The sequence below is a fragment of the Cnephaeus nilssonii genome, assembly GCF_951640355.1.
Source record: "Cnephaeus nilssonii genome assembly, chromosome: 3".
Classification (NCBI taxonomy): Eukaryota; Metazoa; Chordata; class Mammalia; order Chiroptera; family Vespertilionidae; genus Cnephaeus; species Cnephaeus nilssonii.
Window position 1 is genome coordinate 3,830,789 of NC_137074.1, and position 25,524 is coordinate 3,856,312.

Here is a 25,524-nt window from a genome sequence, read left to right on the forward strand (position 1 = left end):
GTTGTAGTTAGCCCTTGATTGCTGTTGGTATCACTGGGAGGAATTGTCCTCCAGGCCAATTGGCTGTGATGACCAGCTATGTCTGTACTGGAAGATCTGTTGCACAGGAGACACCCTTATAGGGCAGGACTTGCTTCAGTGGGGCTTTGGTGCTCACTGAGTCTGCCCCTTGATTGTGTCTCTTATGGATGTGAAGAGTTGTAATCCGGTATGGTCTCACTCTGACCACTGCGTACACTGGCTCTTGGATCTCCAAGGAGGTGCAAGGTCAGCCACTGCCTGGGGCCGCCCAGCAGGAGCTACAGAGAGGTTTGCAGATTCCTCCTCTTTGTATGGGGTTTGGAGGTGCCCAGACAAGGCCCAGCTGTGAAGCAAGGCTGGCTGCTGCTGCCGGCCTTGGACCTTTGTTTGGAAGCTCTGGGGCTCTCTGACCCAGCTGCAGTTTGACAGGTTTTAGAAGGAGAAAGGACAGGCCATTCATATGCAAAAGCCAATGTGCACAGCTTGGGTGGGATTGTAAATTGGGTGGAGCGGGGTCTCTGGGAATCATCAGGGCGGAGCAAACAGCAGTGGCTGCCAGCCAGCCCTGCACCGGTGAGGTCCCTGCGTCTCTGTGTACTACGCCCCATGCAGGAACAATGATCGCTGGGAGCACCTCTGAGAGAAAGCCGCCCTTGCGTTCCTGCCCCGATGTCAGACAGTCCAGTTTCTCCATGTATGTGTCTGGGTCCCCCAGAGTCTCACCCAGAACTGGAGTTCAGAGCAAGCGGGAGCTTGTATCTCCCTCCCGATTAAAAGAGCAGCACATCCAGGTGCCAGCACTTTCCGCGCCTCCACACCTCCGCACCTCTTACCAGTCTCACTGCACTTTCTTCACCTCACTGGTTGTGTAACTTCCACTCAGCCAGCTTTCCCGCAGTTCTGGGTGGTAGTTGTTCTGCCTTTTAGTTGTAGTTTTGATGTGGTTATGAGAGGCAGCAAATGTTTACCTGTGCTGATGTCTTGGTTCTCTCCTAATGATTATTTTGTCAGTTTGAGTTGCTAATGTGGATACTTTCTACTTCTAAAACTGTCCTGCTATGTCTTGATAGGACTGATAAAAGTTTCCAGCCATGCCCTAGCTGGTTTGGCTCAGTGGATGAAACATGGGCCTGTGGACTGAAAGGTCCCGGGTTCATTTCCAGTCAAGGGCAAATGCCTGGGTTGCGGGCTTGATCCCCTGTAGGGGGGGGGTGCAGAAGCCAGCCAATCAATGATTCTTTCTCGTCATTGATGTTTCTATCTCTCTCTCCCTCTCCCTTCCTCTCTGAAATAAATAAAAATGTATTTTATGCCATAACCAGTTTGGCTCAGTGGATAGAGCATCGGCCTACGGACTCAGGGGTCCCAGGTTCGATTCCGGTCAGGGGCATGTGCCTTGGTTGCGGGCACATCCCCAGTGGGGGGCGGGTGCAAGAGGCAGCTGATCGATGTTTCTCTCTCATCGATGTTTCTGGCTCTCTGACCCTCTCCCTTCCTCTCTGTAAAAATTAATAAAAATGTATATATATTAAAAAAAGAAACATCGATGAGAGAGAAGTATCAATCAGCTTCATATATATATATTCACACACACACACACCCATATATATATATTAGAGTCCCGATGCATGAATTTGTGCATGGGTGGGGTCTGGCCAGCATGGCCAGGGGAAGGGGACATGGGCGGTCGACTGGCCTGCCTGCTGGTCATATTCCTGGTCGAGGGGACAATTTGCATATTAGCCTTTTATTATATAGAATATACACTGACTGGCCAGATTATTATGCATTCAGAGATGATAATCTGGCCACTCAGTGTATATTTTTAATGAACATGTACAAGTACTTATAACAACTTATATAAATGCAAATTTTTTCCCAGTTATTTCTCTCAGTTGTTGGAAGAGCATGGTCCCTTGGATATGAGTAACAAGATGTTCTCTGAAGAATATGAATTCTTCCCAGAAGAAACTCGTCAGATACTAGAACAAGCCGGAGGTTTGAAATCTTTCCTCCTAGGATGTCCTCGTTTTGTTGTGATTGACAACTGTATTGCTTTGAAAAAAGTTGCATCACGGCTCAAGAAAAAGAGAAAGAAGAAAAACATCAAGACAAAAGTGGGAGAAATATCAAAAACAGGGGAGTATTTACGAGTTAAACTCCCACTGAATCCAACCGCTAGGGAATTTAAACCAGATGTGAAGTCCAAAGCAGTGTCCAGTTTATCTTCAGCACCAGCTTCTGAAGATGTAAAACCCAAGCCTGCATCTGCTGATTCTCCCAAACCAGCCTGTGAAGCTGAGAAGCCACAACCAGTGTCCGAGAATCCTCCCAGGTCAGTCTCAGAGGTCGAGAAGCCCAAAGAGGTCTCTCCCAGTCCTCCCAAAGCAGCCTCTGAGGATGCGAGCCACCAGCGAGCCTCCTCCATTTCTCCCAAGCCAGTTCATGAGGACGTGAAAACAGCCTATTGGACTCAAGCCCGTGTGGTCACAGGGTACTGTACATACCTTCCCTTTAGGCCATTCGAGATGGCCCCGCCACCACCAGCATACATAAGCGTGGTGCCGACGCTGCCCCAGTACACTAACATTTACACCCCGATGGCCACCATTTCAACTGAATATCAGCTGCAAACCTCGATGACAGTGGTGTCCTCTTACGTAGCCAATGACAGACCAGGTCAGAGTGCTGCTGTATATTGTGAGGGTCGCCGTCGTTTGAATGCTGAGCGTGCCCCTGGCCACCAGATTGCCTCAGAAACACAGATCCCTCAGAACTCTTTGGAGATCTCAGTCAAGTCACAGTGCGGCACAGGTGGTGCTGATCCAGCCCAGAGTGAGCCCAGCAGAAACGATGGTCACTGTGGAAATGCTGCCCACAAGCAGGAAGCAAACCCAGAAAGGACCGATGAAGCAACGAATATTCCACATGCACAAGTGGTTGCCATACAGGTAAGACTTAAATAGAAAAAGTTGTCTTAATACTGAAGTTAAACTTTTTTCCATTTTTCATTGCCAATATATGGACACTAAAATGATTGAACATACATGGTTACTAATGCTTTCACCTGAAAATGTCTTAAAAATATGAGCCCTTTTGTAGGACATAATAGGTAATCTTGTCAAAGAATTTTGGGGCCTAGTAAATAATACCCTTTTTTTCTCCCCCGGTTCTGCACCAGTTGAGAAATAAACTAGAGGAATCAGTAGATGGAACCAAACATCACCTTAGTAATATTAAGGCACAGTAGGAAGATGGGGTTCTCTATGAAGAGTTCATGTCCTACCAGGAACCCCCACGCACCAGCTTGCACCCTGGAGGCCTCCCACCGTGCCTGCCCCATAACACTGGCTAGAGAAGGAGGGACAGTGTGCTCTCTGCACACGAAGCTCCCAAGAGGCGCGTGCCCAGTTTCTACTACCAAAACGGGAGCAGGAGCGAGTTAAGCAACCAGATGGAGAGAAACAGGAGGGAGGTGCATAAAAGTTCCTTCCTAACAAGCATAAATGTAGATTCCTCTGTAGTTAACTTTACCGGGCACGAATTCATTAACCCTGATTGGATTATCCCCTACTCACTGAGTTTTTTATTTTCTAGAAAACTTTGAACAAATATGTTGAGTAATGAGTCAAAACCATTTTTTAAAAAAACACCTTACAAAAATTGTGAGCATGTTTTTAAATGGTATTACATAATGGACCTATTTTACTAGAGCAATTGACATAGATTGAAATTGTTTGTTTTGCCCCAAAGGTATCTGGGAATGTAGCACATCAAGAAGTCAATACTGAGCCATATGATCCTTTTGAGGCACAACAGGTGAGTCAGAATTGTATTACACTGTGTAAAGGTTCGAATGTCATTCATTTAACTAGATGGGAATGACTGACTAGAACTATTTTGGAGCCATCTACTAGTAATTCCATATGAAATGTTATTATGGAATAAGCTTTAGAAAATAACCAAAAAAGTCCTGTTTTGTTTTTATTGTTGGAATTGGGTAAGGAGAAGCAGAAGAAAAGGTAAGATTTTTTTCTAGTTTATTATTTTATAGTATAATGGCTTTACTGTTTAACTGCTATAATGAGCCTGTATTAATTGATAAATAGTGTTTATTCACAAGAGGCCCGGTGCACGAAATTCATGCAGCGGGAGGGAAGGGGGTTGTTCCTCAGCCCGGCATGCACCCTCTCCAATCTGGGACCCCTCGAAGGATGTCCTACTGCCGGTTTACAGGGATCGGGCCTAAACCGGCAGTTGGACATCCCTCTCACAATCTGGGACTGCTGGCTCCTAACCGCTCACCTGCCTGCCTGCCTGCCTGATTGCCCCTAACCACTCTGCCTGCCAGCCTGCTCGCCCCCAACCAACCCCGCCGCTGGCCTGCTCACCCCTACCTTCCCTCCCCACTGGCCTGCTCACCCCCAACTGCCCCCCTGCTGGTCTGCTTACCCCCAACAGCCCCTGCCTGATCACCCCCTGGCGACCCAAGGTCCCAGCCCCTCCTTTTTTTCTCTTTTTTTCAGTGCCTCCTTGAGTGGAGGCCAGGGCTGGCTGGAAGCAAGTATCTAAGATTTATTTATCTTCTATAATTGAAACTTTGTAGCCTTGAGCGTAGGCCAGGGCAGGCCAGGGCGGGAAGCTTGGCTTCCTCCATTGCCAGGGCAATCCTAGCCTCCTGCTTGCTCCAGCTCTGTGGCTGGCTGTTATCTTGGTTGGGTTAATTTGCATATTCACTCCTGATTGGCTTGTGGGTGTAGCAGAGTGATGGTTAATTTGCATGTTTCTCTTTTATTAGTGTAGATACCTTCACTTTCTAAAGAATGATTCCATTAAAAAATCTATTAATATAATTTACTGTGCTAATATACCTTAAGAGAAAAGTTATTTGATCGACTCCATAGTTGCTGAAAAAAGGTACTGGATACATTCCACTATGGCTTCTGTTTTTTGTTTGTTTTAAAGCTGATTTAAGATAGTTATATAACTGAAAACAATTCATTGATAACATTTTAACAAAAAAAAATCATCAACTATCCATTTAAAACACTTTAAAGTAGGGCCAAAGTAAAAAAAGTTCTGTTCATATCTAAAATATGCATAATATATGCAGCTTTTAAACATAAATAGTTCTTGATGTTAATTGTTAGAGAATGATATTCACATCAAACTGTTGATTCAATACCAAACCCTTCTAAGACAAATATTCAGATCCAGTTATAGTACAGATCAAAAGTTTCATTATAAATTTCAGTAATATGAATAACTTTATTTTAAAAAGAGCTGGCTTTGCATAACAGTGTTCAGGGATTTTTAATTAAAAAACCGTGTGCCCAGAGATAACAGAGGACACTGCAGCGGTCCCAGGCTATCGAGGTGGCAGGGGTGTGTTTTTGCCTTAGTCATTGAATCATTGTGGCATTTCCCTTGAAAATTTTCACCTGCCTTTTATGCTCCTTTATTTTAAGAGGCAGTCAGAACAAGATCAGAAATAGGCACTTTTCGCTACTTTAATAGAAAACTTTGTAATTTACTTTTAGGGGGATATTTCACAGATTGAAAAGGAGTCCCACGTTTTACAAGAGCAGCTTAAGGAAGCCTGTGAAAATTACGAGCAGAGAAAACTGCAGGGCTCAGAAGAGACCAGGGACCTAGAAGAAAAGTTGAAAAGGAACTTGGAAGAAAACAAGGTAATGCTATCTGAAACCTCTCTTTAAGAGCATGTGGCTTCATTAGGAGAATGTGCTTGTGCAGCTCATGAGCTGAGCGTTTGCATGTTGGCTACACAAAGGATTCTTTCTCAGTATTGCTTATTTCAAATTTCTCCGTGACGTATTAAAGTGGCGGTGTCTTTAGTGGGTTTTTTTTGCAATGTTTAGGACCTCTGCAAGTTACCATATAAGAAAGGGGCTATAAATCTGGGTTTTCATTTACCTACAATTCAGTCCACTTGATTAACCAAAGCTATTTCTGGTGACTAAGTTCCAAGTTAGCCTTGTTTGTATTGAGAGGCAGTGGAGCATTAGTGGTTAGGAGTGTGAGGCCTGGAGTCAGACTGGCTGGGGTCAGATCAGGCTTGGCCCTATCCCAGTTCTGATTTGGAGCAAGTTACTTAACTTCTCTGTGCTTTAGTTCCTTACCTGGAAAATTTAGGGTTAGATTAATACTTATAAAGTAGTTAAAACTGGTGCATAGGAGGGGCTCTGTGAGTGTTGGCTGCTACTATTATTACTATTATTATCGTCTGCATCTTATTCCTAAGGAAGGGTGAGAATAACACGTAGAACCTACACACACCAGAACTGCAAAGCCACCCAAGGGTGTCTTTTCTGAGTCTACTGATCTTGAATTATGTTGGCTAAGAGTATCAGTTACGTGTAACTGCTATTGGAGTAATACTAATTAGTGGCAAAGCCAGATTGAATTGGGGGAACGTGGAATTCCAGGTGTGGGGAAATGGTGGTCCGTTTCTTTTTAAAGTGCGGTCTTCCATACAGAGGGAACAGGGATGGTGTCCGTTTAAGCAAGGAAGAGCCTGTTGCAGAAGTCTGGATCAGTAGCTGGGGCAACCTATTAAACAGAATAAAATTAGCTCCGTGGGACCTTAATCAAGAAACTCGTTTATTGCCAAAACCGGTTTGGCTCAGTGGATAGAGCGTCGGCCTGTGGACTGAAAGGTCCCAGGTTCGATTCCGGTCAAGGGCATGTACCTTGGTTGTGGGCATATCCCCAGTGGGGGGTGTGCAGGAGGCAGCTGATCAATGTTTCTCACCCATCGATGTTTCTCACTCTATCCCTCTCCCTTCCTCTCTGTAAAAAATCAATAAAATATATTTTTTAAAAAAAGAAAGAAACTCGTTTATTGAGCCTGGCCAGTGTGGCTCGATGGAAGGTACCTCAAATACTTATTTTGGAATAAAGTTGAGGTTTTAAAAAAGAGATATAGAAACCAAATTTTCTCTAATTGAGAAAAAGATCAGCAGAAAGTGATGATAATTCTCTCTCTAAACTGGTACATGTAGAGGATGCAGTTAATCCTCTGGGCTGTTCCTTCTTTTATTCTGGTATTTACAGGAAAAGGATTCAGGTCCTTGTCGTTGGTGGAGTCAGAGACAAGTGCATGGAGGCGCCCGGTTAGCATTGTGAGGCCCGTGTCATTGGAAGGTGGTCGGTACAAACAGCAGATGAGCTCACGCAGCATACGTTGTGGTTGAGCTATCAGAGCGTGTTCGTCTAATACTTAGTGCATTTTGATACCTGACTCCTTCGGTACTCGTTGCCAAGTTGGTTCTCATGCCCCAGTATAACCTCTGGTCTCACATCATCTCCCAGCCAAAGGGCTGGTTCAGAGGTGAGATCACTGGCTTAGAATAGACGCACCGGTGGGTGAGAAACAAGGTTGGCGTGGCTGCCAGCAGCAAGGCATGCGAATGGCCTTTGCTCATAGTTGTAGGAGTGATCCAGGTAGAACCAGGGTTTTGTAAGTGGAGTAGGTCACCTTAGTCATTGTAATGACTCAGCAAATCCAGGGTCAGCAAGGTTGCAGCAAGGAAAATGGAGGAGAACATTCCCCTGCTGAGGGGTGTCACTGACCTGTCACTGAGCCTCTGCTGCCCAAGAACAGTTGGCTGTGCACCTGCAGGCCGCTGGACCCGGCCTTACCACTGCAGTCGGACTCGGCACTCTGCAAGGACCTGGGCTGGCCAGCCAGTCTGCCTCCCTGGGCCATTGAAAACCAAGTGCTGGCGGGGTCAGGAGGCTGCTGGGGACAGACACGAATCTTTTCAAAACTGTCTCAGAGGAAATACTCCGATTTCCTCCTTATCTTCCTTGCACCACAGCTCTCTGCTTCCAGAACCCAGCTAGGACTGTTTCTCTGTAGTCGAACAGACCCCCATGGCCTAGGAGCTTGCCCTCTTATACTTGAGACCTCGTAACCAGTTTGACACTGAAGCCATTTCTCCCTGCCCTGCCTTCCATACGTCCACTCTGCACTCGAGCTGCGTCGCACCTCTTGCTTTTGTGCAGGCGTGCCGTAGCCTTACTCTCCTGCTGGGAGTCCGAGATCAGATGCCACTGGTTCTGAGAAGCCCTTTCTGAGCACCATGGTCTATTCTGGGTGTGGTACCGGACAGCCTCTCCCCTGCCTGATGCCCTGAGGGCAGGGAGGGCTGCTGGGGCTGAGGCCATATACTGGGCCACGCCGTAGCCCAGGCTCAGCCCGGGAGCTCAGCCAGCTGTGATGGTTCTGCTGAAGCCGAATCAGGGCCTAGGGGCGTCACCAGCACCGTTCTGACCTCTCAGGCTCCTTTGTTTGGTGAAGTAAATCTTTCTAAAATCCTTTTAGATCTCAAAGACAGAATTAGACTGGTTCCTCGAAGATTTGGAAAAGGAAATTAAAAAATGGCAACAGGAGAAAAAAGAAATACAAGAGAGACTAACAGCACTAAAGAAGGAAATGAGAAGGGTTTCAGATGCCACTGAAACGTAAGTAAGGCTCAGCGCAGTGATGTCTGTGGTTTGTTATTGGGGTGGGGGTTGTTGATACTGTAGCATTTTTGATATTCCCTTTCAAACTAAATCAAGTGAAGTGAAAATTTTAGATACTGTTTCATCTAATTTTAAAAAACATCTGTTGGGGAAGTATGTCACCTGAAACGTTTTCTAAACCTGCCATGTCTGCAGATCAAGTAAGACTGCATTAAAGAGGCATCCTTCTAGTCCGAGCACTCCCTCTGCTGTGGCCATGACCTTTCACACCCCCCACCCCCCGCATCTGAAATGAGCGGACTAGTCTAGAGATTCTGCGGTGATTATTTCATTTATGATTGCTTTCACCCTGAATCCTGAAAGCATCACATTCCGTCCTGTAGTGTGGGATGTGGAAATACATACAGGCCTTACCGTTGTCAGCTGGTCCAAGTTGGTGCTAAAATTCTCCATGACTGACTCCACTTCCTTACACAGCGACTTGTCCTACGATTTACTTAGCTTGTTACCTACTGTGTAACAAAACACCCAAAACTCCGTGGCTTAACCTAGCAGCCACTGTAGCTGATGGTGCTCCCACATAGCTGGGATGGGCTCAGCCGGGATGCTGGTGTCTTGTTCTCTCCCTCTCCCTGTGGCCGCCCTGTGACTTCCATCTACACGGTCTCTCCATCTGGTCTCCAGCATGGCAGCCAGACTCCCTGTGTGGCCCTGGGCGCTTCCAAGAGTGCAGAAGCAGGAGCTGCCAGGCCCTGCAGGTCCGCGCCAGAGCTGTCAGGCATCCTTCCACCACGTTCTCCAGTTTCAGGCGGTGCCGGCCTCGTCCAGCGCAAAGAGCTGCACGGTGGGGGCCGGGTCACCAGGGGCCACACCACCACACTCATCTTTCAGGGCATGTATGCGTTTTCCATTTGCCGTGCCATGTGATCAGCTGGCTTTCATTATGTCTCGCTAGCATCACATCTGGGCAGTTTCTAGGCAGCCTTAAGAGAATGGTGAAACCCAAAACACTGCCTCTGTCACGTCCACGTAGCTTCAGGGAACACATTGCACAAGAGATCATGTCTGTAAAGCTCTTTTCCTCCTCACATTTGAGCAGGTCTAGTCTTAATCATTGTTATCCAAAAACTCAGAAATATTTATGTTGAACATGCTCAATTTAGACAGTCTCTCTAACTAAACAAAAATAAATGAATCTGTTGATAAGAAAATATTTTTTTCTCTGCTAGCATAAAAATTAACTATTTCTGCTGTGGAATAAACTTTTTACTGGTTACACACACACACACACACACACTTTATTAATATATGTATTTCTTTGCCTCTTTTGGTCATTGTTTAAAGATACAGATAGGCTTTAAAGATAGGCTTCTCTGTGCTTTTACACTTTCCAGGTAAATACTTTATATTTAGCTTTTAAAGCAAAATCTTAAAGCTTTTAGATCTTCTAAAGAAGCTCAAAGGAGATGAGCAATGATGTGATTTCTCTACACTTCAGATCACACTTAGTGTTAAAAATGGCTGGGTCATAGGGAGCTCCTGCCTGCTGCAATGGGACAGACCAGTGGCATCCATGGAAGTGACGCAGGTTCCATGAAAGGACAAGGCAAAATGGAGTGCTTAGAGGAAGGTGTCTGCACCAGAAGGAACGGCATCGGAGCTGGTTCTTAGTGGAAACGGGGGGGTGGGTGCCCTGGAAGTAGAGATGACCAAGAAGGTGTGTCGGGAGCACGAAGAGGGAGAGCTCCTTTCCTCAGGGCATTGCTTAGGAGTCAGATTGGCACTTTGTTTTGAAGGGTTGTCAGTGCACACAAGAGCGTGTGTGCGTGTGTGTTAGACTTTAAATTTTATTTTTTTAAATAATATATGTATTATTGATTTCAGAGAGGAAGGGAGAGGGATAAAGAGAGAGAAACATCAATGATGGGAGATAATCATTGATCTGCTGCCTCTTGCACACCCTCTACTGAGGATCGAGCCCACAACCCAGGCATGTGCCCGTGACTGGAATCAAACCTGGGACCCTTCAGTTCACACGCTGATGCTCTATTCACTGAGCCAAACCAGCTAGGGCTTAAATTCTATTTTAAAGAGCAGAGGCTGGCCCTGATCGAGTAGTTCAGTTGGTTGGAGCGATGTCCCATACACCAAAAGGTCACTAGTTTGAGTCCCAGTCAATGCACATACTTAAGTTATGGGTTCAATTCCCAGTCGGGGCACTACAGAAAGCAACCGATCGATATTTCTCTCTCACCTCTCCCTCTCTCTCTTCCTCTCTCTCTCCCCCTCTCCCTCTCTCCCTCTCTCTTTCCGTCTCCTCTTGCCCTCCCTCCCTCTCTCCCTTCTCCCCCTCACCCACCCCCTTCCTCTCTTTCTCTCTCTCTGTGACTCAATAAAAACAGCCCCCCCAAAAAAATTAAAAAAATAAAAACAATAACAGCCCAGCTGGTGTGGCTCGATGATTGAGCATTGATCTATAAACCAAGTGGTCACCGTCCGATTCCTGATTAGGGCACTTGCCCAGGTTGCAGGCTTGATCCCCAGTGTGGGGTATGCAGGAGGCAGCCTATCAATGATTCTCTCTCATCATTGATGTTTCTATCTCTATCTCACTTTTCCTTCCTCTCTGAAATAAATAAAAATATATATTTAAAATAAATAAGTAATAAAAATAATAATCAATAAAAACACATCCTAAAAAAGAAGAGGAAGAGGAAGAAGAGAGGCTGTTTGCATTTTGAATGAGAACCACTGGTCATACTGTACTCCTGCCTTGTCTTAAACCTCCCAGAGGTGCTCCTTGAAGTGGACTGAGATAGGATGACGTATGCGACAGGCATATGACTTAGTGATCAAATAAAATGGCTGAAATCCATGATCTGCCCTCCAAGTGTAAAAGGAAAGCTTCCAAAAAGGAAAATGACCCAAATTATTTGCCTATTTTGAAGATACTAGAAATGAAACAAAGTGTAAAAACTTATAAAGAATTCAAGAATTTTTGCATTGCTGTGGGTAGAATTTACTCTAAATCAGGTTTGTAAAAAAAAATCTTGAAAAGTGAATTAAAATTTGGTGATTATGCTTTCATAGGTGCACCCAGAAAAATGATGGACAGGAAAAGGAACATGAATTCCTTCTGGATCAGTCTTCAGAAATCAGGCAAATTAAGTTTAAATTTATTTGTATGTCTTATTATATTTTTAATAGCAGAGGCACAAGCACATTGGACATCTAAACATATTGTTGCTTGTCTGTCCTTTAAATGATTGTTTCTTTTTATTTCCTATTTTATTTAATATTTAAATAAATTTATTCTTTAAGTATTTTTATGTTGTGATGTTCCTACTTTTATTTCACATTGTCAGTTTAAAAATCTGAATTTATAGTTGATTATTACGCCTCTTTTCCCTTGAGTTAACTTGAAATTAAATGTGTATTTTAAAAACTTTTCTTGTGTTACTTGAAATACCAGTCTCAACTACATTATGGTAGTTTGTTGCTCTGATTATAGGTTCATTGAAGGATTTTCCGTATGAACCTATAAAAAGTTTCCTTTTAACCTTTTATTAAATGGAAATAATATTTTCACGTATTGGTTACCAGTCTATTCAGTAGTAAGCAGTTGAATTCTGCTTTTCTCATATATTGTTTCATATACACATTTCCATTCACATTGTGGTCCATGCCTGCCTTGTTTTAGCTGTTACAGATATATTGCCATGAACAACTTTCTATAGATCATTTTTTCCTTTGGGTTATTTCCTTGTAATTTGTGTCAAGATAGAATTTCTGACTCAAAGGATGATGGATATTCTATAAAGTTTATTAATATAACTGCTTATACTCCAGCTGTGCTCATAAAAATGGTGAGCCAGTTTCCCACCAGTTGCTCACTTTCAATTTCATACCTTCCTGTGATCATGTGTAAAGTGCAAGGAGCACGTGTGAGTCTGTATTACGTAGTAAAATATTAGGCAAGAAGTTACTCTGGAAGATGTTGTATGTCTTTTCGTGGCATGATCTCAGAGTTACCCTAGCTTTAGCCTTTGTAATCTCAGTGGTACGATTTTTTTCAAAAAGTGTTTCTCCTTTACTATTTGCAGTAATACGTTTACAAATGAGAAAACGAAAATAGAAGAGCAAATAAGGAGCGGGAAGGAGCAATATGAAGAGATTCTTCAAAGGGCTGTGGCTGCAGAGGTGAGCCAGGCCCCGGGTGGGGGGTGGGCAGACAGGCGGCAGGCCTGGTCTGCTCTGTGCTGACTGCAGCTGAGGCACCACAGCCTTGCCGGGAGCGCGGGGGCCGGGTGTCCTGTCTCCGGAACAGCCACTCTCCTCGCCTGCGGCTTCTTCATTGTTGGCCCTGACGCTATATGTGTCACGTAGCTGTGCTCAGTGTACAGCAGACTTTGTAACCTGCTTTCCTTACTTAACATTCTAGCTCAGTCATTCTTTATGCTCTCCACTTTGAATGGCTTCATTATACTTAATCAAGAGTCAGCCATAAGCACGTTTGCCAATACTAGAAAAGGAATTTGAAAATCATCCACTTACTAAGAATATACTCGCCCTCGCCCTCCCCCCAGAAGGATAGATACTAATGTCAGTATGTTGTTTGAGAAAGGAGTGAGACAAAAAAATAAAAATGATGACCCCTGGCTGCACTTCATTTAGTTCTGAAACTAATTAAGAAGTTAATGTTGTTTATGGGTATATGTGTCTGTAATTATCCTGGGAAAATAAAAAAAGGCTTAGCTTGTGCAATCTGAAAACATGAGTCTTTCAGTTAAATATCGACTGTGTAGCTGCTTCTAAGGAAGCGGTGGGGGGGGGGGGGGGGAGTAAAAGCCGAGCACCTGTAGTCTGCGGCGCCCATGCTTGCGCCCACGTCCCCAGCTGTCAGTTCTCACCACCACCTGGCAAGCCTTTTTGGTCCTGGCCAGGTGCTGACACCTGGGCTGAAGCAGGCAGTTCTGCACTGCCTGCAGTGACTCACAAAATGGCTGGTTGGCTTGTGGGGAAGCCGCGAGTCCGCTGCTTTAAAAGCATGCGCCAGGGCTTCTGACGCCTGTGAAGTTGAGCACAGCGTCTCTGCGGCCTGAGTCCGACAGGGGCAGCCGTGGGTGCTCGCCCTGGGTAGACAGACGCAGGTAACGCCCACCAGGGGATGCACACAGGTAGCCTTGCTCTGTGCTGCAGCAGTGAGCCACGTGGGAGTGTCATCTCTGAGAAAAGTGGCATTTAAGGTATATCATTTTACTGTCGTTTTGTTATTCTAGTTTCAAATCCAAAAGCTTTATTTCATAGTCACCTGAGTGACATTACAACATAAACAAGTTCTGGTTTAGCATGTTTAAGTTTTAACAAATTCAAATAGTTTCATATTTTCAGTTTTAAAATACTTAAATGTTCTCTCATCTCATGGTAGGTATCTGTGCTTAAAAACCGGAGAGAGATGGAAGTGTATAAGTTACGGATCGTGGAATCACAAGCTGAAGGGTATCTGAAGACCCTGAACCAATTGCAAAGGTACTGTGGGCATTATGGGTATATTTCCCAGCCTGTCATTTAGCAAATGAAAGTTACAGGTGAGGAAAAGATCTTATATTAGGCAGAACCATTTTATTTATTTATTTACTTACTTACTTACTTATTTATTTTAATACTAGAGGCCCAGTGCACAAATTCGTGCACCAGTGGGGTCCCTCGGCCTGGCCTGCGGGATCGGGCCAAAACCAACTCTCCAACATCTCCTGAGGTGTCCGGGATTGCGAGAGTGCACAGGCCAGGCCAAGGGACCCCACCGGTGCACCATTGAGGCTGGGGAAGGACGAGGGAGGTTGGCCAGCCAGGGAAACACTGCAGGAGGGCTCCAGGGCCTATCTCGTTCAGTCCTGATTGGCTGGACCCCAGCAGCAATCTAACCTACCAGTCGGAGCGTCTGCCCCCAGGTGGTCAGTGCACGTCATAACGAGCAGTTAAGCAGCCTTAGCATATCATTAGCATATTATACTTTGATTGGTTGAACAGGCACCCGGACACTTAGCATATTAGGCTTTTATTATATAGGACATTTTTTATCAATTTCAGAGAAGAAGGGAGAGAGAGATAGAAACATCATTGATGAGAGAGAATCACTGATTGGCTGCCTCCTGCACGCCTCTCACTGGGGATTGAGCCTGAAACCCATGCATGTGCCCTGGCTGGGAATCTTAACTTTGACTTCCTGGTTCATGGGTCAATGATCAACTTCCAAGCCACACCAGCCGGGCAAAAATATAGTCATTTTGTGTGTGTGATCATGCGAAATATATCTTTCATGTTTAAATGTTTATTTTCATTTGTCCTTTAGTGCTTTCCATTTTTAAAAATACTTTAAAGTGGACATTAGCAGTTTCATGTTTTTCTCCTTTTTCAGTGATTCTGCAGCATATCCTGAACTAGAGTCTGACATAGATTCATGGGAATCATTTCTTTCTGATGTTAGAAAAGAAATTGAGAAAGCAGAGGTAAGTTGTAAAACATTTTATAATTCTGTCAAAATGTATATGATGGTTATAATTCCCAAGTGGCTAGAGTCAGATGGTAACTGTTACTTTTTTGAGCTGTTAAAAGCAATATATATTTTTTGTTGAAATTTTAAGAAGAATTTTTCATGAAAGTAATGATATTTCTTAACTGTCCAGCTCCACCCTGGATGCTTAGTGAGAGCAGCATGTTGATGAGGCTGTAGCGTGTCTGTCAGTGAGGTCTTACTCGGCACTTCTGTCCTTCAGGAAACAGTCGTTTTAATACCCTCATTTCATTTATGTTTCTTGGAAGATTGTTGGCCATTTTTAATGTATAGTAAGAAAAAGAGCATTCATTGACGATTGTGGTTTTCCCTTGGAATTTGTTAGAAAACTTGACCCTTTTCTCCTACCTACAGTCTCAGTTTGAAGAACAAATTAAGGCCATTAAAGCTGGCTCTCGGCTCAGTGAGCTTTCTGAAGTGCAGATCTCCGAGCTTCCGTTGCCCGCATGGAGCACAGTAAGTCTGTCGTCTTCTTTTTGAAGGGAAGAAAACAAAGCATAATGAGCCAGTTTCTTTCTTAATTGGCTGCTGCTGTTGACTGGGAGTGGGGATGGGATGGATGAATAGTTGCCCTCATGTTTTCATTATTGGTGCGGCTGGTTAACCTTTAGGCGTTAGAGTAAACATTCTTACATAAACAGAAGACTTTCTTTCCACATCCGGGTCTAAGGAGACACCTGAGGTGGTGAACACACTGCTGCTCCATCTCCCCTTTCTTTTCTGGGTGCTGAGGTGTGTGTGTGTGTCCCTGCATTTAAACAAACATTCCAGGTGTGGCAGGTGCCTGTGATTCAGGTATAATTTATTCCGTGATGCTTAGAGGCAGGAGACCACAATCTGAAATTTAAGATTTGTTTTCTTGTGAAATACAGATAAAAACTGCCATCTGTGAGACACGTGTGCTTTGTGGGTCTGGCACATTGTGCTGCTGGTTTGAATGAGGAATGTGCTGAATCTTCGGAATAGTAGTGATTGCCAAGCCTTGTCTTGTTTTAAAATATGCAGCAGTCACAAAGAGCATTACCTTTACTTTGTGGACTTTAACATATGGCTAAACCTAGTATCACCTTATTCTGGCATATGTATTTCTTTTTTTCTTTTTTTAAATATATTTTATTGATTTTTTTACAGAGAGGAAGGGAGAGGGATAGAAAGCTAGAAACATGATGAGAGAGAAACATCCACCAGCTGCCTCCTGCACACCCCCTACCGGGGACGTGCCCGCAATCAAGGTACATGCCCTTGACCGGAATCGAACCTGGGACCCTTCAGTCCGCAGACCGACGCTCTATCCACTGAGCCAAACCAGTTTCGGCTGGCATATGTATTTCTTATCTGGACACAGCAGATGCTCAGTAAATACTCCACTGAAATGAATTCAGCCCTAGGAAGATCGGATCAAAGGAATTCAAGGACTCCATTCAAGAGTTTACTAGAGCCCTGGCGGGGAGCTCAGTGCATTAGAGTGTCATCCTGATGCCGAAGTTTCGGGTTCATCCCTGGTCAAGGCACATATAGGAATCAGCCAATGAATAAGGGGAACAAAATGATGTCGCTCTCTTCCTCTCCCTCCTTTTTCCTCCCCCTCGCCCCCTCACCCTCTTCCTCTTTCCTGTCCCATCCCTTCCTCTCTCTCAAATAAAAAAGAAAAACAAGCCCTAACCAGTTTGTCTCATTGGACAGAGTGTCAGCCCATGGTCTGAAGAGTCCCAGGTTCGATTCCGATCAAGAGCATGTACCTCGGTTGTAGGCTCATTTCCCGACACTGGTTGGGGCACGTGCGGGAGGCAACCAATCAATGTGTCTCTCTCACATCGGTGTTTCTCTCTCTGTCTCTCCCCTTCCCTCCCACTCTCTCTAAAAATCAATGGGAAAATATCCTCGGGTGAGGATTAACAACAAAAACAGAGTTGATCAGAGAGAGATTTCAGAATGTTTTGCCACAATATTGAAATCTTCCGGTTCTGACATGGTCTTTAGGCCACCATTTCCCCAGCACTTGAGTCACACCTTCCTGCTACTGCCAGACTGCCTGGCTCTTCCCCACCCGGAGCCCATCCTCCCTGTCTGCGTCCTGCCTTCCCCTGAGCCCAGTCACGCTGCCTCTTCCCCGCCCCGGGACCTTCTGTCAGGTGCGTTCCTCTCCTTCACTCAGGTGACAGCGCCCTGCAGGGGGAGCCTGGTCTTGAATGGCTTTTTCTCATCAGAACAGCACGCCAAGCATTCAAACAGTGCATTCATCTCGCAAAAAACATTTAGCCTCCTTGAACTGAGGAAAACGTTCTGTTGAGATCCAAAGTTTTGTCTCTACAGAATAAGTTTTTTCTCTCCATTAAATGAGTAAGAAATAGTTTTCTTTAGAATTAAAGATACTTATCATTTACAGTTTTTCCAAGTTCTTATAGCAGACATGGAAGGGGAAGAGTTAGATCTCAGCAGGATATTTTACTATTAATGTTTAATTCTAGCTCATGTGATTTTATAAATACTCAAACTGATTTCACACCCAGAACCTGGGAGCTCTCAATGTGCCAGGAGCTTGTACAATAAGGGTCCCTAAACCACCCCCTCTCTGTCACCCGCCCCTTCATCCATTGGGCATTGAGTGATGATCAAGATTAGATGTGGCCTGCCCTCAGAGGCCTGTGGGCTTGGGAAAGGAGACGGTAAGCCCATAGTTACAATCGGAGTGCGCCAGGTTTCTCCGCGCCTGGAGTGCCGCAGCAGCGTCCATGAGGGCACTGAGCTGCAGGAGGCCAGGCCGCAGGGAGCTTCCTCGGGAGGTCTCAGAGTGAGCGCGAGATCCAGGATAGTTAGCCAGGAGGGCGTGGGGGGTGTGTGAGGGGGTGGGTGGCATTTGGAGGCTGGGAAAACATTCTAGACGGGAATCTTTAACAAGGGGCACTTACGGCAGCAAGCATGCAGTCACCGAGGCAGGAGAGGACGAAATGACCTGGGGAAGGGGCCCGTGAGGCAGAGGTCAGCCTCGGGGACATGAGCAGCTTCAGCACTCAGGCCTGGCCAGGCTGCAGGCAGCTGGGAAGGGAGGCGGCGTGAGGCAGAGCGTGCAGAGCGAGAGAGTGGCCCGCAGCATCGGTGCCCCGGGGTCTCAGTGGTGGAGATGTTGGGGCCTTGGCAAGGGCAGTTTGGGGGAGTGTTGGAGCAGCTGTTTGGTTCCTCGCCGAGTGTAGCTGGGAGGGGAGTGGGGTCCTGTGAGAGGGAAGGAGGGCAGGTTGGGGGGTGCGGTGTTCTTCCTCAGGCGGTGGTTCAGACTTGACAGAGAGAAGGAATTAATTATAAAGGGAGTTGCTGAGAAGTCAGAGGCCAGCCCTTTCTCACAGCTAACAGGCATGTTACGATAAGTAATTAAAAACAAAACAAACATTTAATTGTATTGATTCTGATTTTTTTCATAGTCATGCTTAATTATCAGTCTTGGCCATGGCTGTTTCTCTAAGTCCCACTGTGGTGTGTCCCTCCCAGATTTGCCCGAAGTCCCTTCCTGAGTCTCCAGGTCACGATGACCAGGGTCCCTCGACGTCTGCAAGTCACACAGCGGTTCCCAGGGATTCAAGCCTGGTCTCTGCCGGTGATCGCCCAGTGGGGGCTCCCTCGCCACCGCTGCCAGCATCGCCCTCCGCTCAGCAGGAGTGTGAGGGCGCCGGCCAGGCAGCTCAGCCAAAACACAGCCTCCCATCTGATCAGAAACTGCCTGTTCCTCCGGGACGCACCGCCCGTACCAGCCAGTCTCCAAAAAAGCCCTTCAACAGCATCATCGAGCACCTGTCGGCGGTTCTCCCCGGTTACAGCAGGTACGGGGTCCGATGCGCTGACTGCGAAATGCTTCCATTGAACAGGTCTCCTGAGCAGGTACAGTTGTGCCCGTTAGGGGCCGAAGTGGAAGGATGGCACGTTGTTTTATTCCGAAAGGCAGGTGCTGCGTTTTCTTTTTTAAGCACAGAGGTGTGCGTTTTTAGTGTATGTGCTGCCGAAGCGAGCACAGAGGTGTGCGTTTTCAAAGGCGATTTTTCTGTGCGAATCTAGTGACAACTCTGAGCACGCAGCAGCAGCACCGGGCCCTTTCCTAAGATGTTGATGAGGTCAGTGACATGTGCGGCACTAGTTAGGCAGTTGCCTGGTTATGCAGCACTAGTTAGGCAGTTGCCTGGTTATGCAGCACTAGTTAGGCAGTCCCTGGGTGAACTGCACATCACTGGCTTCACGTGGTTCTGGAAAACAAGGCCCATAAAAGGAGGAGGCAGCAGCTCTGACCCTCAGGTGTGAGGTTGAAGAGAAGGGTGTGATCCGCTGGTGACCAGGTGTGTGGGCAGGTTACAAAGGAAATCCGAGGGGCCGAGGGAGGTGCGCTGTTTCACCCGAGTTCCCAATCCACACGTCAGCAGGGCTTCTCCGGACCTTGGCCTTGCCCTCCAGGTTGGTACGAGGAGATGGAGGTGCCCTTGTCTCAGATGAGGTACAGGGGTGTCTCCAGAATACAGCCAGGAGGAGAGGACTCCCCAGCCAGGACGGCCCTCTGCACCCCATGTTATTTCCGCCTTTGATACGCTTTTAGTTGGAGTCCCTGATTTTATGCTTTTTAAACAAATAGTCCTCGAACTGTGATTGGCCAGAATGGATAGTTTGCATCCACGGGGACAGCCCTGCCCTGGCAGAGTGAGTGTTCGGTCTGCACGGGGGTATCTAGCCCGAGGGCCCCGTGTGAGAAGCGGGGTAGAGTCTCTCAAGAGCCATAACCCTGCCAGTTGTAAGAACATTCAAGTTGGAACTACTAACAGTACCTTACAGATAAGATTGTTTGCAATCCTGGCTAAATTTGGCAAAGTTAAATAACCAAATAGAAAAGCATCGATTTTCTGAAAGTTCAAACATTTGGGCTATTCGTGGTATAATATCAAGTTGCTGTCAGTTATTTACCATCCATCTACACCCACTGGTGCTGGTGAAACAGGCTGTGCAAACTGAGTTGTGGGTTAGATTGTTAAGGGAGGACGTCAGCCAAGCTGGCTTCCTCTTAGGTAGAGGTTTTGTGGTGGGTCAGGCCAGTGGTGTCCGGTCATTAGTGGTGCTGCATCAGTGGGTGCTGGAGCCCGGTGTCTGCCGAGGGATGGCTCTCCCCGCTGATCCCGCAGATAAACTGCTGTGTGACACTCGATTGCAATGAGTACTTAGACACAACGCTGGAATTTTCATTTCCGCTTGGAAAGAGTGATCCTGCTATTTTATATACAATTGCTATTGTCTACCTGTTCCTTTTGTTTGTGTATATTTGTTTCTCTTGGCTGTGGGTTGATATTGGCACCTAATACTTTTTTTGTACATAATACTTCTCAGAGTAGAAAACTTTGACTTTCTGCTCTCATTTCTTCCCACTTTCTCCTTCAGCACCGAGCTTGCTGGTTTGATTAAAAAAGTGCGAAGCAAAAGCAAGACCTCGCTGTCAGGACTGAGCATTGATGAAATCGTCCAGAGGGTGACGACGCACGTTCTAGAGGCACAGCAAAACCAAAAGGTCAGTGTCCATCCAGGTACGGGAGAGGCCCCGGGTCCTTCTGGGTGTCGCTGTGAGGCTTGTAAAACCAAACAGGCTTCCCACCGAAGGTGGTGAGCAGCTTCCTGACGACAAGGGGGTCAGGCTTTTGGGTACCCAACCTTCTTCCCCACCCGCATTATCTCTGCAGCCAAGTCCAGGACAGGACAGGCCGCTGACCAAGCCCAGCTCCGCTGCCTCGGGGACTGGGGCCGCCCAGGGCCCGCCCTCCGTGATTGCTGGACCTTCGCCCAGAGCCCGGGGCCAGCGGACAGGAGGCGCCCCTGTGAGTGCTGTTGTGTGACAGCTGTTTTCTTGTTTATGAGCGCATTGTGCAGCCTGTGGGGCATTGGTTTAGCCCCATTCTTCTTTTTTCTTTGCTGTACATATATTTTATTTATTTATTTATCTTAATTTCTTTATTGATTAAGGTATCACATACTTGTCTTCATCCTCCCATTCCCATCCCAAACCCCTCCCCATGCATGCCCCCACCCCCTTGTTGTACATGACCACTGGTTAGGCTTATGTGCATGCATACAAGTCCTTTGGTTGATCTCTCTCCCTTACCCCCACCCTCCTCTACCTTCCCTCTGAGGTTTGACAGTCTGATCGATGCTTCCCTGTCTCTGGGTCTGTTTTTGTTAATCAGTTTATGTTGTTCATTATTTCCCCTAGATGAGTGAGATCATGCGATACTAGAAGTACACTTATAAGAACCGAAAATGAGACAAGCCATAATGGTTATGCTGAGAGGCAAATGAATCAGTCTGTAGTGAGTTTCTTTCTGGGCCAACAGTTCTTTTGAGGCCCAGTTACCATCTTATTTCTAGCCCTAATTCATTGTCCTGTAGAACCGGCAGTGAATGGCAGGGCCCTGTCTCTCTGCTTTTTCGATGGCACCTATGTGCCGAAGTTAGCCGTCTGTCTGTTTGGATTTGCACAAGTAATCCACAGTCATAGAAACTTCAGAAAATAGCAGAGAAAAACTCTCTCTTAACCAGAAGGAGCCACTGTTACTATTTCACATCTTTGCAGACTCTTTTCTAGGCATCTCTGCACACACATTCTCTGTTGCTGCTGTTGTTTTAAATAAGTTGATGGTCATATGAGGCTTACTGTTCTGTATCTGCTTCTACTCAGAGGGCTGTTGTGGCCAGCTTTTACGTCAGGGATTATGGATTTCCGTTAAGATTTACTCGGCCACCCAGTAGTCCCTAGTGTGAGGTGTCGTAATTTACGTTACAGTCGCTAAGTGTTAGAGAATTAGATGCATGATTAATTTGTAATATTCAGCTGGTTCCAAACTTACCAGGAAATCCGTTAACCATATAAAACATTTTTTCCTCTGAGAAAATTAGAATTTGAAAAGTATACTTTTTTTTTGTACATTTATATTTTTTCCTAAGAAATGCTATTTAAAAATAAGTTGTTTTACCCACACCTGAAATTTATATGTTCATGTTTACCAATGTCACCCCAATAAATTTAATTTGTAAAAAATGAGAGTAAATAAATATTTTTAAATATATTTTTTATTGATTTCATAGAGAAGGGAGAGAGAGAGAGAGACAGAAACATCAATGATGAGAGAGAATCATGGATCAACTGCCTCCTGCAGGCCCCACCCTGGGGATGAAGCCTGCAACCCAGGCCTGTGCCCCAAATAGTAATTGGACAGTCACCTTCTGGTTCACAGGTCAATGCTTAACCACTGAGCCACACTGGCAGGGCAGTAAATAATTTTTTTAAATAAAAACAAGTTGTTTTATCAGTGGGCTCAGCTAACAGTAGAATAATTTGCCAGTTTAGTGGCGGCAGCAGTTGAAGGCACGTGTAGGAAGTTTGTGCAGTAAAAGGAACTGAGTAATTTGTTATTCGTCCACAATGGTTTCCGCAGACCCTGGGTGCACATTCCTGTGAGATCTGCCGTGAGGTGTTCAAGTCCAAAAACGTGCGTGCGCTGAGCTGTGGGCACAAGTTTCACAAGGGGGTAAGCGTTCCCTGGCCCCCCGCAGAGCGTGCATCTAGACTAGGAAGGATTTTGGAAACAAATGGGTTTTTCCCTGGGTATCCATACGTCCTGTGTTTCCAGAGACTTCCCGTTCCTGTAGCATCACTGTGTCCGTTTCCAGTCTGGTGCTGAGGGAGGGTACAGGCTCCTGGGCCCCGGCTGTGCGCCCTGAGCTGCCCGTCCGCCCTCACTCCCAGCCGGGCACACGGGCTCCATCGGCCAGGCAGGTGCGGACACTGAGCGCAGGGCCAGCTCCCCGACAGGCGGTTGCTTGCACGTGGAACCAGCCTCATGCTTGTCAGCTTAGTGCAGAGCGTGAAGCGGGGGCAGCATTTCCGAGGAGAAACACTCCGCCTGACTGGTCCCTGTGCCCAGTCTGGCAGATTCTGACTTGTACCCTTCTGGGATTGGTGGGTGACTGTTTTGGTGTTTGGGGTGCTGTGAGTGTTTGTCCTGCACCCCTATGCTGGGTTTTAGAAGAGATCAGGGCTCTGCCACGTGGGCTTATGAACCCGAGGAGGGGGTAAATGCAGTGTTCCCACTGGGGGAGTGGGAGGGCTTGCGGTCTGGCACCCGGCCTGGATCTGAGACCTGACACACACCCAGCTCTGCAGGCTGCTGGGTGTGCAGGGCCAGGCAGATGGGGGGGGAGCGGGGGAGGATTGGGGGAGGAACTGGATGAGTCAGTCCAAGGACCATGAAGTGCCAGCTCTAGAGGTCAGGGCTGCTGAAGCGCCAAAACTGGAGCTGGGGTGGGGGAGGCGCAGAGTTCACAGGGCGGTTCTGAGGCGGCGTTTCCTCGGCTTGGGCCACGCTCCCAGCCTGAGCAGCCGCAGTGGCCCCGTGTGCCGGGCGCCAGGCCCCTCCCTGGCGGTGAAGTTCGCGCTGCCTGCTGAGGGCAGCACAGAGCGCTCGGCGATGGCACTGCTGACTTCCTTTTCTCCCTCCAGTGCTTGAAGCAGCGTCTGAAAGGCCAGAGCGCCTGCCCGGCCTGCCTCAGCCGTGACCTCCCGTCAGGAGAGTAACCGCACCTTCCGGAAGAGGCCGCCTGCTGTCCAGGTAGTCACGGCCCACCCACGGGGATTGAGCGGTTTGTGGAACTGGAAGAATAACACTATACACTTTTGATGTAAAAGGCAAACATTTGAAACTTCCTTGCACTGTCACAGCGCTAATAAGTGGAAATCCTTAATGTAGTTGATAGTAATTTCCCCGCTCTGATTAAACACTTCAGTAACAGCCCCTGGGGCTGATGGAATGGCGTGACCACATTGTCACGCGGCTGGGCTGCCGCTGGGACCACGGCTCTGTGCTCGACACCCCAGAGCCGTCCTCGAGTGCGTGACCTGTCCAGGCGCCCAGATGAGAATTGTGACCGGAGTCAGTGTTCCTGGGAACACGCCAACATGCTTCCTCAAAGATTCTGCATTTAAACATGGGCTTCAGCAAACCACATTTTAATCACATGTCTTTAATGTTAAAATTTTGGCTGAATTAGACCAAAAGATTAGAATCTCCTCATGTGAAACATCGTGTGGTTTTGATTGTTAATTATTTCATTCCCCAAAGTAGATTGTAAAGTGCTTATTTGTCGGCCTGTAAAGATACCATCTGACTTTGGAAATGGATGGTAAACCACTTTCCTGGATCAGCCTCTTTGCCCCGAATCGAGGCTCTGTTCACCGTCCACCCCCAGGGGGCGCCGCCTTTGTGGCTCCTCCTCTCCTGCGGCATCTTCGCTTCCTGGTTAGACACAGGTGCCGGGGTCTCTGCGCTCGCAGCAGGCGCTGTGGGGAGCAGGCAGCACCTCCCCTTCCCGGCCCCACCACCTAAGACGGCCGCTTGTGTAACTGGCAACCCCACGGTGTCCCTGCTACCTCGGTCCGTGTTTGTGCGAAGTAACGCATGCCTCCTGTGCTAACTCCAGTAGAAACAGGTCAAACTAGTTCTCGTTACTGACATATCGACAGTGGTAAACAGAGAAACACAAATTCTGGACACATTCCATTTCTCGCAAACAGGAAGGAGCAATATATTTTTCTGTGTGTTTTTTGTGCCCTGGAAGCTCACAGTCCCAAGTTCCTGAGCTGGTCTGTGGCCCTCCTCTGCCCTGTTCCATGCGTTCTGATGTCTCAGTGACAGTCTGTCGATGCTTAGTGCCTATTTTGAAGCAGATTCTCCTGCCACCTTGTCTGCATGTTCCTAATGCCCGGGGACTGTCGGCAGGCAGGTACACAGGGACCAGTTTGTAGCAGCAGGTACCGAGGACACACAGCAGCTGGGAAATGTGCGTTGTACATAACTTGAGACGTGTGCACATGCCTTACACATCTGTGAGTGTCACAATAAAGAGCATTTTAAAATGGCAGTCCACCGGTGTGCGTGTCCGTTCCTTCTCACCAATGTTGGAGAAGCATTCTACTTGAAAACTCAAGACCTCTGTGTTACGCTGACATTTTAGAATATGTTTTTATGTTAACGAGAGAGGAAGGGAGAGGGATAGAGAGAGAGTAACGTCGGTGTGCCGCCTGCTGTACCCCCACCCCCCGCCCACCCCGATTGGGGGATCGAGCCGGCAACCGGGCATGTGCCCTGGTCAGGGATCAAACGGGACCTCTTGGTTCCTGGGTCAGCACTCCACCACAGAGCCGCTGCCAGGCTGTTACACTCACATTTTTTAAAGGGACTTTGTCAGGAGAGAGGCCTAACCAAGGTCTTAGGGCATTTTAGAGTCCAAATAAAGGCTCACGAGATTGGCTGTTTAAATTGATGAATGGAAGGGTCACACAGATGACAGGAAGTTTATTCATGGGAGTACATTTAAGGATGGTGAAGTGCACTCCTCAGTACCGATTTTTCTTGAGGCCTATGGATTCG

General features: G+C 46.9%; 1 protein-coding gene across 1 annotated transcript in view; it reads left to right on the top strand.

Annotated features, from left to right (window-relative positions):
* The window catches only part of TTC3 (tetratricopeptide repeat domain 3), a 92,247-nt gene extending 67,232 nt beyond the window's left edge, over window positions 1–25,015 (top strand). Inside the window, 14 exon segments of the mRNA XM_079766354.1 lie at window positions 1,904–2,972; window positions 3,775–3,840; window positions 5,562–5,711; window positions 8,369–8,508; window positions 11,602–11,670; window positions 12,615–12,711; window positions 13,940–14,040; window positions 14,930–15,020; window positions 15,440–15,541; window positions 18,569–18,897; window positions 20,489–20,615; window positions 20,785–20,919; window positions 22,534–22,626; window positions 23,598–25,015. Of these exon segments, the coding sequence (XP_079622480.1) occupies window positions 1,904–2,972; window positions 3,775–3,840; window positions 5,562–5,711; window positions 8,369–8,508; window positions 11,602–11,670; window positions 12,615–12,711; window positions 13,940–14,040; window positions 14,930–15,020; window positions 15,440–15,541; window positions 18,569–18,897; window positions 20,489–20,615; window positions 20,785–20,919; window positions 22,534–22,626; window positions 23,598–23,672 (2,644 nt within the window). The 3' untranslated portion in view covers window positions 23,673–25,015.
* Window positions 25,016–25,524: the final 509 nt, after the last annotated feature.